The sequence below is a fragment of the Panthera pardus genome, unplaced genomic scaffold, assembly GCF_024362965.1.
Source record: "Panthera pardus isolate Hobbes unplaced genomic scaffold, ASM2436296v1 HiC_scaffold_13, whole genome shotgun sequence".
Taxonomy (NCBI): Eukaryota; Metazoa; Chordata; class Mammalia; order Carnivora; family Felidae; genus Panthera; species Panthera pardus.
Window position 1 is genome coordinate 146,625,897 of NW_026526688.1, and position 13,686 is coordinate 146,639,582.

Genomic DNA, 13,686 nt, shown 5'->3' on the forward strand with positions numbered 1-13,686 from the left:
TTTTTTTAACATTTATATATTATTGAGAGACAGAGAGACACAGAGCATGAGCAGGGGAGGGGCTGAGAGATGGAGAAACACAGAATCTGAAGCAGGTTCCAGGGTCTGAGCTGTCAGCACAGAGCCCGATGCGGGGCTGGAACCCACGAACCGCGAGATCATGACCTGAGCCGAAGTCGGATGCTTAACCGACTGAGCCACCCAGGCGCCCCTATTTTTAATTTTTTAAGGAGTCTCCACATTGTTGTCTGTAGTAGATCCACCAGTTTACATTCCCACCACTAACCTTCATATTTTTTTAACTTTTATTTTTATTTTTATTTTTTATTTTTTATTTTTGAGACAGAGACAGAGCATGAACAGGGGAGAGGCAGAGAGAGAGGGAGACACAGAATCTGAAATGGGCTCCAGGCTCAGAGCTGTCAGCACAGAGCCCGACGCGGGGCTCGAACTCACAGACCGTGAGATCATGACCTGAGCCAAAGTCGGATGCTCAACAAACTGAGCCACCCAGGCGCCCCATAACCTTCGTATTTTTATGAAAGGCTTGTTTAGATAACTCCCATTAATGTTAGATTTTACTTAAAATTTTTTATATTCATAAACAATTTTAATTCTTCCCCTTTATTTTATGTTTAGATGTATGTGCTATTTTGTCTTTTAATTTTTACAGATGAGCCATGTTTGGGAGACAAGTCCATCTTCTGTCAAATGGAGGTGCTGGCACGATACTGCTCCATACCAGGTTATAACAAGTTATGTTGTGAATCATGTAGCAAGCGCAGTAGCACCCTGCCACCACCATACCTTCCAGAAGCTGCTGAAACTCATGATGATGCTATCTTTAACCCTAGTGACCTCCCTGGATCTCTAGCAGTGCCTACATCTTTGGTTCCTTACCATTCAGAGCCCCCTGCTGAGAAGAAATCTTTGAGTAGGATTTCTTCAGTGGGAGGTCCAAATGCAGTCACTGCTTCCAGGCCAAACAGTAAACCTGATGGTGCTAACTTACCCCAGAGGAGAGCTCAGCAAGCAGGAAGCAAGACTCTGAGACTGGCCTCCCCACCCGCCAAGAGTGGCCACCTCAACTCATCTTCAGAAATGGCTGCCGCCCACTTCCTTGCAGTCAGTGATTCAATAGGTGCTTCTTCTCAGGCAAGAACCTCAAAGAAAGATGAAAAAATTATTGACAAGAGACGTCCCATAAGATCACCCACTCTGGAAAGATGAGAAAGTGAACCTCAACGGCTAGCAATCAGAGGAAAACCCGGACAAGCTCTCTCTCCCCGTGGTGCATACTTGTTTCAAGTGTAAATCTCCGTAAATTGTCAACTCATTTTATCTGTACGTGGAGGAACAAAAAGTGCTGGTTCACTTTCTAGTTGCTTTCATCCTCCTTTTGTTCTGCACTGACTCATTTACCAGAATTCATTGGAAGAAAGCGCCAAAGATTATTAATAGAAGGAAAGTAAGTTGCTAAGTGTGTTGGTCACTCTCTAAAGCAGCAAGCGGACTGGAACCAATTATGTATATCAGCTGATTTTTTTTATTTTTAAAAAGTTACACTAAAAACAAAAAAAGAGGTGCCAACAGTTTACACTTTAACAAAATATTTTGGAAATGGAGCAAAGAATTCTTAGACTTGTATTCCTATTTATCTATATTAGAAGTATTGTATGAGCGAATTTGCAGCTGTCGTGTAAATACTGTATATTGCAGAAATCAGTATTATTTTAAGAGATGTGTTCTCAAATGATTGTTTACTATATTACATTTCTGGATGCTCTAGATGCCTGTTGTTGAGTATTGCCTTATTTGACATTCTATGGGTTGATTTTCAAGGCAGAATATTATGAACAAGAAGAATTGTAGCTGCTGACAACACAAAGGGTGTTGTTGTGTGGTTTTGTTTAATCAACAATGCGATACGTACATCACAGAAAAAGAAAAATCAGATGTGCTGCAGATGTACAGATTTCCGCTTACCTATTACCTTCCAGCCTTTAAATAAAAAGGGGTAGGATTGGTGTCTTAGTATACTTGTAGTCACAGGGAACAGAGACTAGTAAGTTAGCCTGTGCAAGACGAAATTAAAACCCTACTACCGGGACCCCAATAGGCACCGCTGAAGTGTCCTGTGTTCTTGTGTTGTTTTTTCTTTTCCCTTTGTTGACATATACAAACGGTTATACTCAATGTACTGTAATAACAACAAAGGGAAAATGTTTTGAGATCATTTGTTTGTATGTTGGTAGCCGAGAAAAGCATCAACGAACTACAGTTGATACCCAAGTATAGCAGGACTCTGGGGCTTTGGAAGAAGATTCAAGAAAGTATTTGTCAATGGTTGCAATATTTATTTTCTGCATGGTTCATATCCAAATGTTCACAACCACAATGCATCTGACTGCAATAATGTGCTAGTAATTTATGTCAGTGGTCACCTTGCTCACAGTGAAGCCAGAAATGCTCTCTCCAGGGAGTAGATGTAAAGTACTTGTAAATAGAATTCAGAACTGAAGATATTTATTAAAAGGTGATTTTTTTCTTGATAGTATTTTTATGTACTAAATATTTACGCTAGTATCAATGACATATTTTAGTAAACTAGAGAGACATAATTAGAGATGCACATTTTGCGCATGGAAGAGAAATTTAAGCAAATACAGCAGCCAAATGAAAGAGCTAAAATTAAATTCAATTTTATGCACACTTTTTGCATTTTGAAAGTAGTTGATACAGAGTTAATGACTTATTCCCGTTCAATGACACATAAAATAGTATGGACTCAGATAGCTGTTTAATGAAATGATGAATTAGAAACACTTTTTTTTAAGTATATGAAAGAGATAAATACTTAGAAGAAAAAAGAAAGTGTTGTGAGCATAATGTTTTTGAGGTCAGTTCCTGAACTCTCTAAAAATGTATTATGCGAACGAACTACAGTGATGTTAACCTCTCCAAGCACAGAATGTACAGGGACCTTCGCGTGTTAACCATGGTAAACTCACAGCTTCTCCTACTGACTCCGTACCTCTGAAGAATCGCCTACTACTTCATGTAAGACTTCAAGTTGAACTGAACGAGGTGAATTCCAGATAGGAAAACAATCTCTGAGCCTCAAGTGGAAGTCATTTATTTTTCCCCTAAAAGTTTCCCAGGAATGAAATTCTCTCTAGTTTGCTTGCATATGTATGCATCTGGTCCACAGGAGAATACAGAGCAAGATCGTCACACGCATACAACCTCCCTCCCACAAAGTTGTACATATTTGTTATACTTCTGGTCTCTGAGCTTCCTTTTCTACTAAGCTAAAAATTCCTTCGGATCAAAGTGTAAACTACTGATGCTGTTTGTTGTATTGGGAGCACGTAGCAATAAAAATGTTAACGAAACATAGACCTGGCTCTATCTAGGTTTCATCATTACATTCATCACTGGGTAACGGAAACTTCTTTTCCTCCTGCAAAGTGAATGGTATCAAATTCATTAGCTCCTCGGACTTTCTCTATAGAGGCTCAAATAAAATGACAGTGTCTCCTACCCTCACACCAGGATGTATCATAATATGTTTTTAATTAAAAAAAAAAAAGAGAGACTATGAGTGGTCGCTTTTTGCTGAAAGCCATCCCACAGAACTAGGGAGAGGAAGAGAGAAAAGGGCAATAAGGCTAGGATGTGTGAGAAGGAAAAGAGGGACTTCTGTTTTTAAATGTGCAATCCCAGAGTGGTTTTTAAAGAAAAGCTGCCCACCAGCTTTGAACCTTATTATCTGAGGATTGCTGGGAATATATGACACCTGACTCAGGAGTGTTGGCAGGAATGAGACATGGTGCCTGGGGCGGGGCGGGGCAGAGAGAGGGCGCTATATTGCCATGGTTACCAGTTTACACTGCAAAAGCAGACCAACTCGAGTTTGAACTGCACCTGTATCTTTATCCTGAGTGATCTTGGGTAACTAGACTAAATGTCAGTTTCCTCATCTGTAAAATGGGAGGCAGAACTGTCAAACATCATTGCATAATTGCTGTGAGAAATGAGAAAGTAAAGTTGTTAGCACAGGGCTTAACACATAATGGCTCTCAATAAACATTAAGTATCATCATTGTCCTTGTATTGTCCCTAGCCACCTCTTCCTCATCTTCATTATGTGCCCAAACCACAGCCTTCCTCTAGGGTCCACAGTCATTATGTCTCATTAATGGTGGTAAAGAACATAGTTTCAGGAATCTAAAGATAAGCATTTTAGCTTTAAAAATTAATAGGAGGGACAAACTCGCTAAAAATGATCTCTAGTCATCAGTTTTGAAAAATTGTAGCTAATTATGTCCACTCTCCCTTTACAAACCATAAGTAGTCAAACTAAAGAATACTAATTCTGTATTTCTGCAAAAAATGCCCAGTGGTGAAATAATGCCCCAGACTATTAGCAAATAAAATGTTTTTCATATATTTACATTAATACACTTGGCAGAAATATCAAGTCACTCCTTTACACACAGCTCATATTTCCTTCATGAGGAAGCTGCTTAAATATGTGATATAAAAGAAAAAAATCACTTGAAGAATGATGAAAACATAGAGAACCAAAAAAGACATCATTTGTTACAAAAGTATTAAAAAGAGAGGTAAAGAAGGTTATAGTAAAAGTACTTAAAATGCAATAAAATATGAAAACCATAGGCATAGGCATTATCAACACATCAACTAGCATTAGAAAATGTAAGTTTTGGGCCCCAATACTTGAGGAATTTACTTAGAGCTAGAGACAATATTTAAAAAATTGGTTAAATACTGCTTACAAAGGAAAGAAAGCATAACCTAAAATTGTCATCAAAAACACAAATTCCACGGGTGCCTGGGTGGCTCAGTCAGTCGAGCATCGACTTTGGCTCATGTCGTGATCTCACAGTTCGTAAGTTCGAGCCCCACATCGGGGTCTGTGCTGTCTGTGCATAGCCTGCTTCAGATCCTCTGTTCCTCTCTCTCTCTCTCTCTCTCTCTCTCTCTCTCTCTCTCTCTCTCTCTCCCTCTCTCTCTCTGCCCCTTCCCCACTTGTGCTCTCTCTCTCCCAAAAATAAATAAAGGAAAAAACATTTTAAAAAACCCCAAAATGTGTTGTATGGAAACCAATTTGACAATAAATTTCATATATTGAAAAAAAAATAAAAATAAAAATAAAAAATAAAAAAACCCAAAATGCTAAAATGAAACAAAATGCTATAAATCTCTGCAACATCATCACAGAGTTCACCTAAGTATTAGATTCCCCATCTTGAGAAATGGCAAGAGCTTAAAAAGTTGCCCTACTTTGTGGCAACAGTAAGGTTCCTTGTTCGAGTGCAAATAATATTGACTCCATCTTTGGCCCTCCATCTTGTTCTCCCCTCTGGCACACAGATGGTGACACTTTAGATAACTAGGAGAAGGCCTCTGGCACACAGGTGGCACCACTTTAGATAACTACCCTGGGACCTCACAGGGTGCTCCTCATTCCATAAAAGCTGAGGATTAAGGCCCTACTAGGAGCAGAGAATGGTAGTACCGTCTGGATCACTCAACAGTCCGTCCACATGCCAGATCGCTCCTGTCTGTAAGTTACCCTGAATTAAAAAAACAAAAACAAAAACAACTCTGTAAATGGTGCCGAGTGGCTCGCTTCGTTTTTTGGTATTTCAGTGCCTTCTCAGTATGAAGCATACATCACTGACCCTCCTTCACCTTCTAACAGTTGGTTATTCTGCCGGATACCAAAAACGAAATAAGCATGAGTGAAGGGGCTGAACTGTTTCTGGGGGAAATCCCAAGCTGGCCAGCCACCGCCATGCGGGGAGACTTGATCAGGTCTTTCGAGTGTTTTGGACCAGTGCATGAGTACGGCGACGCCCTAAAATCGCCCGTGGGATTGCTAGCTATCCTCTCAGAAATGGTGAGAAAGCAACAGGGCAGAGAAGCGGTGGCCACGTGGGTGTTAGGACTGTGGGGTCCTGGGAAAGAAGATAGTAGACACTGTATTTTATAGTCAGCCTGGGGGCATGGCGTGGGACTTTAGTGTCTGTCTTTGCCCCTGTGGGTTGTTAGCCCATCGCTACAGTCATCTGTGGTGGCTGACTTAAGTAAAGCCAAAAGAATCCATTTTAAGGGAACTAGATGGGTAGAAAAACAGGGAGAAACAAAGGATACTGCCGATAATAAAATGGTGGAAAGGGGGCCCATCAAGGTTTCTCATAGACAATTGTGGCAAGATATAATATTATTCGGGACCCTGAGAGGAAATACAAACAACCCAGTTTGGGCTTGCCAAGCCTCAAAAGAAAGCTCAATAAACCAGGTGTGTCACTGCATGCCCCTCCAATAACTGGGGGACTCCCGAGGTGGATACCCCCTACCACTAGAGACTAGGGCTCGGCCAGTGTTGCCCTCTAGTCCATATAATAGGGGGCAGCCGGAGGCCCCACATCAAATTAACCATTTATTGGTCTAGCACTGACAGATGGTACCAGCTCTAATAGACACAGTAACTGAATGCACACTTATATTTGGAAGCCCCCTCAAAATTTCAGGGAGAAATAAAGGCTATTGATGACTATGGGGACAAATGATCAAAGTCAGACACGCTAACCTCCTCACTGTTTTCTAGTGCGTATTTCCCCCATTGCTGAGTATAATTTGGACATAGATATTTTACAGGATCTGGATCTAAATACAATGACAGGCAAATTTGGGTTGGGTATCTGAGTAGTGATACCTCTAGTCGCAGGTCATGCAAAATGGGAATCTATGCAGCTGCTAGTTACCCAGAGAATAGTATAAGCACAATGCCAGATGTGGGTTGTGAATTAGACGTAAGTTCATATCCAGGAGGCTTTGGCTGGGGCTTGTGGCAACGACAAATGGAAAATCAATTACAGTTTTTCAAAGTTTTTATTGTAATTTCAGTTAACATACAGTGTTAGTTTCAGGTGTACCGTGTCCTGATTCAACAATGCTAAGCATTGCCTGGTGCTTATCATCTATTTAACCCATTCCCTCACCCCTCCCCTCTAAGATCAATAAGAACCTGTTCTCCTTAGAATGTGCCACCACTGGAAACATTGGTAACATTTCCAAGACTTTGTGTGGAATGCCATATTTGAGAAAGACTTGCGCAGGCTCAGATATGACCAGATAGCTTTAAGGGACTAAGATTGACTTTATGGACCCAGTGAAGCCCCTTGGAAAAAATTAGGCTGATACCTTGCTTACAGGGTTCCCAGGAACCATACCAGGTGAATAAGGAAGGTGACCGCCTGGAAGGTTCAGGAATCTAAGGATATTTGGGGGGAACTCAAAAAGAGAGGAAGTAACTGAAATCTATAGGAATTGCAGGCAAGTCTGATTTGGTTTAGCTCTTAACCTTGAAAGACTATTAAAAGCTCAATCTGAAGTTCCTTATGAGAAGTTCCAGTGTCGTGAGCATGCTATGAAGGCGATATACACATGAGTTACGACTTTCCACAATGTCAGCTGTATTCAAGCATAAAGGAAGGTCAACATAATTGTAAAGCAGGTTCAGGATTCCAAACTCAGTGACCTTTCACCATGTGTTTAACTTGGCTTCTTACATGTCACACAAGCAAAGCACAAGACAAGTCACACAAGAAACAAGATGGAACAAGGGGTTGGAAGTTAATGAACCAGATGTGAGCACGCAGTTGAGATGAGGTCCTGGTCGGATCCAAGTCAGCTATCAGCACTTGCTACTTATTACGTGCCAGCAGTGAAGGATCCTAGATCTCTGAGCCTCGACTATTGGGTGATACACCACATTTGTCAAAGGTGACTCCTTTAGCTATGTAAATTAGCTATGATTTAGTTCTGGTTATATTCTCAAAGATATGATGCTGTACCAACCATGTATATTCTACCCATCTTGCAACTGATGGTTGGATCCATGAAAAAAATTGTTGCATACCTGGATCAATCAGTGTCACTAAGCCCAGTGTTAAAAATCAATTCCCGATGTTTCCCAACATGCTGGTGATCTTCTTTGTGTAATTGAGGTTATATTAGCCAAAGGATAGCAAAAAATGTATTGGATCTAATTTTTCTAATTGGACATACCAGTATGATCACTTCCTTCGTTATGTAGGTTGAGTTCAGATTTTTGGTATTAAGGTAGCATATGTGCCAGTCATATGTCGAGTAATTTACAAATAGATGTGTCATAGATGGCAATAACATTGGAGCAATTGAGTTGTGTCTTATACCATGTAGGCATGAAAGGACCTAAGGTGATGGAATCATAGCTGCAAGGTTATTAAAATTGCCTAGTTTAAAAAAGGTCGGTGGGGCGCTTGGGTGGCTCAATCGGTTGAGCGTCTGACTTCAGCTTAGGTCATGATCTCATGGTTCATGAGTTCAAGCCCTATGTTGGGCTCTGTGCAGACAGCTCAGAGCCTCCTTCTGTGTCTCCCTCTCTCTCTGCCCCAATCTCACTCACACTGTCTCTTTCTCTCTCAAAAATAAACATTAAAAAAATCGAGTATGATTACAGGTTAAGACCATGTTACCCCACTTACCTCTCCCGTGCTAGAACTCATTTAGAGATGATTGTATGGGTATCATAGACGGTTCCAGGAACCACTTTTTTTCTTCAATTTTTTAAAAATATTTATTTATTTTTGGGAGAGACAGAGACAGGGTGTGAGAGGGGGAGGGGCAGACAGAAAGGGAGAGAGAATCCGGAACAGGCTCCAGGCTCTGAGCTGTCAGCACAGAGCTCGACATGGGGCTCAAACTCACAAACTGTGAGATCATGAACTGAGATGTAGTCGGATGCTCAACCGACTGAGCCACCTGGGCGCCCTGGAACCATTTTGTTTTAACTATGTTATGTTAACTGGTAGTTTATAAGTTGTGGGATGTTAGCTTGCAGTAGAGGACTCCATAACAGGTAGTCCTTAAAGCCATAACCATTATCTCTAAAAATATTCTACCATGTAATTGTATCCAATTTTTGATAAGTATGGATCATGTCCGAAAGTGTTATCATTAGAAGAGCTATCAATTCCATGAAGGCATGGTGCAATCTACATTGTGGGGATATCTCCAGTGATGGAGGGGTTATGTGGCATCCATATGTAAGCTTTGTGTCACCATTCCACTGTATACTATATCCTGTATATGGAAGTGTGAATTAAATTCGTCGATCCCATTAAGTGAGAGTTGCCTAATTATAGCATTGTTTGAGAGCTTTGATTTTGTCCTATATGATTTGGCATGCAGAAGGTATCAGCAGCTGAATTTGGCCTTATCTGTGCTGTTCTAGAGCAATTTACTAGTCCTCCAGGGTAATGCCCCCACTCTGTAAAAAATTGTTTTAAAATCTGAATTGTTCCAAATGGATAGTTGAGGTGCTGTTTCCCTGAATATTCTGTGTAAAAATATCCCTTTTTGGGTGTTGCTCTAAGGCTCATTGAAAGCGTGGCAGAACTGGTTTTAAAAGCGTTGGTCTTGTAGCAGTGTCCCTGTGTAGATGCATGGAAAAAGTACCTTTAAAGCTTTTCACACATGTTAACGTCCAACTATGGCATAATTGTTCCGTATAATGTGTTTTCAATGCAATTAGAGCCGGTGCAAATGTTCTATTTCCTCTTTTATAAAATTCTTTAGGTGTTAAATAGGTTGATGAAACCTTGGCACACAAAGTGCCATGTTTGTTATATTGTGTATCTTTACGTCTCATAAAAATTGTCAAAAAATGGGGGCGCCTGGGTGATTCAGTTGGTTAAAAGTCTGACTCTTCATTTCAGCTCAGATCATGATCTCACACTTCATGGGATGTAGCCCTGCACCAGCATCTGTGAAGACAGTGCAGAACCTACTGGAGATTCTTTCTGTCTCTCTCTGCCTCTTTCTCTCTAAATAAATAAATAAACACCTAAAGATTGCCAAAAACTGGAAAGCTTGGAAAACCCATCCAATAACAATCATAATATGTAACATTTTCATTTCTGAATAAGATGTTGTAATCCCTTGGGTATCCTGTTGGCATTGGAACCTTGTCTATGGGTGTGTTAAAGTATGGAAAGTGAGATGATGAGAGTTTATTAACAGTAGTACTTTCAAGATATTCATATCTGTCATATTCATCAGTATTAGTAATATTTTCAGGATATTCATGTTCTTCATAGATATCCTCTTGTTCCGTGCCCAGTTGGTACCAAAATTCATACCATGTGTTGACAAAGGATTGTAGGAGTGTATTATAAGGTTCAATATCCTCCAGTATATGGCTCTACGTTCAGTACATATGTTTGTGTGGTGAGATTATGCAGGATGGTAGTAATGTTTTTAAATTTAATGAATGTGATGGATTCTATGCTTTCACAGAAATTTTTCTTATTTATAATGTGAGTGGCATGTTGGTTTGAGACATGATTAAAGTCTCCATTAAATGAGCACAATTATGGTCTTTCACACTTGATCATTTTGTCTACAGCCATCTAGTGTGTGATTTATGTATGGCTCAGTAAAGGTGTGCAGCTTGTAAGTTAGAATAAAAGGTTTGTTGGCAAAGCTTAATATCACTATAAATGCAAAAGTGTCTTCAGGTTGCTTTTCGAGCCCTAGTAGAATTAAGTGCATATGTAATTGTCTCTGAAAAGAGGGAGAAGTTATTGTATAAAATATAGCCTTGTATGTGTTCAGGCAGTCCCGGTATGGTTGGGGCATGATTTGAAAAATCGAGGTTAGGAGTAGGCTGGTTTTGTGATATAAGGAAGTTTACATTGTATTTAGGAGTATTACTGGGATCTCCTGAGTTCATCCGGGTAGCGGCCATATTTATGGTTGTAATACCTAAGACTAAATCATGCGTATGTGGTACACGTGGGTATGTTTGTAGCCTAGAATGATGTCCTCCATTATCTTTCTGAACAATCAGACTTTGTATACATTGACAAAAGTATATTAAAAGCCAATGTATATCGATTGAGCCATTTTTGTGACTGCCACTAATCCCTGTAAAGTTCCTAGTGCTGTTGCTACTTTAGTTAAGCAATTATTACAGTAAAGACACTGCGTGGAAGTCAACATATCTTGGCACTGAAGCCAATCAACATGTACTTGTTGTGGCCAGCTGTCATCATCCAATATGTCTTCTGAGCGATCTTCCCAGGCTGCTCCAACCAGCAGGGTAATTTCTGGATGTTCCTCCCACACTTTTTGTGCCAAGTCTAGACTGCTGTCAGAAGATTCCGGGGAGTAAGGTATAATGGTGAATCTCTCTACGCTAATGTGAAAAATCTTACTCTTTTAATGCTGTGTTAATTATGCAGATAGTGTAGTTAGCTAAGTTTCTGCATAATGTTTGGGTCCTGTTACCACGGTGGCAATTTCTGTGGTGGCAATAGGTGAAGTATCTGGTTAATTTGGCAAGACAAAAAATTAGAATATTGGTAATTATAAGGAATATTTTTATCCAGCAGCAGCATTGGTAGGAAATAAGATCGGTACTGCATATTTGTATCCTGACTGATGGTGCAATTGAGTGCATGTATCTGACTTGTCTTCCAAGGACAAGTGCAAAGGTGGCTGTTGTACAACTGAGTGGGGGCACAAGAACTGGATAAAGCACATAGCAGTTTTCTAATCTGTAATATGAGACCTAACTGGTATGTAATTTTCTTCTACTTATTAAAGTATGTCAATGGGAGAAAGGTCCTGGATTTTCTTAAGTGCTAGCTGTCTTTGGCCCCTGTAGTCCCATAAGTGTTGCAGTGTCTGTGAGCAGTAGTATCCTATAACGAGACAGAATTGTCTCAGTTCTGTTTCTACCTTATACAGAAGTTTGGGTGATTATTCATGCCTCCCTTTTCCCTATATCTAGGGCAGAAGCGTTTAACATCTTATGAGGACCATCTTTTTTGTAATCTGTCCCTCTGATTTAGCATAAAGCAAGCCACATCCAGGGACTATGGAAAACTCCGTTGTCTTTTTATCAATTGTAATTCTCTTTTAAATCATTTATTAAGCCTCTCTGTATATCCAGTGACTGTTAGGTTATTGGCTAGATGGTAATTCCATTGTAAGTCCCACAGATCGCAGAGCATTTTAACTGAGGTGGCTGTGAAATGAATTCCCCAATCACTTTCTGCTACTCTTGGTGCTCCAAAATGAGCAGCCCACAATTTTAGAGCTCTTACTGTTGAATGGGCTGAAGGGCTAGAGGCAGCCATAGCTACCCCCAATCCTGCATATATGTCTACCATGGTGGTAGCATACCTCTACCATGATTAAATCATAGCATACTATGATTTAATAGCCCTATGAGATACATTTGTATTATAAAATTAAACGTGGTGAGTTTGTATGTATCTGTTGGGTGCAATATTTGTCTATCCTCTGTTTATATACGATGCATCCTTATAATTCTCTTTTAATTTCCTACCAAGCAAACTTAAGATTTCTTTCTGTGAACCACTTACATAAGGCATGAGTTATGAGATGTCCTTTCTGTCCATGTATTTCTGTAATTGTATGTGGAGTTAGTGGTACTTCTGTTTCCTTATTTATGTGATAATGGCCTCTTTTCCTTTTTAATTTTAGTGGTGGTATTTGTTTTTCCAAATGATTTTTATTTAAGAACATTCCAGGAGGAACAAAGGACGAGTGCAAAGGCCTTAGAATAATGTCTGGCATGTTCAGGGAACAGTGAGGAAGATAGTGAGCTGGCTGGGAGTGTTTGAGGGCTGAGTGGTAGAACAGAAGGTCAGAGAAAGAAGGGCTGATTAAAACATCACAAGGGCCATATGGGTCATTATAGGGAATTTTACTTTTCCCAGATTCTTGCTAGCATTTCATGGCCTGGTGAAAAGAATCCAGGATTTGATCCCACACAACTTTTCTTTCATGAACTGTGGGACTTTTAACTTAGTTCCCCCATCTTACAAAATGGCATTAAAATGCTTTCTAACAGATGGCCAGTGAACTCAAATGAGTTCATGTGTCCGAAGGTTTTGTTTTTAATGCTATTACAAAAGTTTTATTTTATTATAAGTAACCCTTCTTAATTTTCATATAACAGGCTTTGCCAATTTCCCTTTTTTCTGACATTATACAATCTAGGAGTGAGAGGAATTTTGTACTACATCCGGGAAACTGCTCTCTGACTCTTACAAGTTAGCCCTTTTGGCTGGCTCTTCTCCCTCTCATCGCCCTTTAAAAAGTGGGCTCCCACATCTCTTTGTATAAACCTTCTATTCCGAATCACAGACACATGTGCAAATGTCTGCTGGGTAGCTTACCTTTGCTGTCACAACATCAAAGTTAATGTTAAGAACAAATGAATACCATCCTTACATGCAACGCATGATTTATATTCTAGATTAGCCTGTGTACTTTTCACTTCCATTCTTTTCTGTCTTTTGCTCGGCACGTCATCAGCTTCCTTGTCATGTTGATTCTGCTACCAAAATGCCTCCCGCATCTGTTCCCTCTTTGTTGAGTCCATCGTCTCTGCCTAATTTCAATCAGTCCCTAATGGGAATGATCACAATTGCCTTGGGATGGTCTCTTTGTTTTCTCTAACATTATGATCACCCTACCATCAGATTTTCCTTTGTGTGTGGCACTGACATACCGAAGCCACGCCAAGGCAGAGCACAGCATGTGCAGTTTCGCTTTCATATCTTGGAGTCCCTC

General features: G+C 40.1%; 1 protein-coding gene across 2 annotated transcripts in view; it reads left to right on the top strand.

The window, feature by feature from the left end:
* ADAMTS3 (ADAM metallopeptidase with thrombospondin type 1 motif 3) overlaps positions 1-3,399 on the top strand; it is a 261,425-nt gene extending 258,026 nt beyond the window's left edge. For both annotated transcript variants that reach the window (XM_019467868.2, XM_019467879.2), the window contains exon 22: positions 674-3,399. In XM_019467868.2, the coding sequence (XP_019323413.1) occupies positions 674-1,230 (557 nt within the window). In that variant the 3' untranslated portion in view covers positions 1,231-3,399. The remainder of the gene's footprint in view (positions 1-673) is intronic.
* Positions 3,400-13,686: the final 10,287 nt, after the last annotated feature.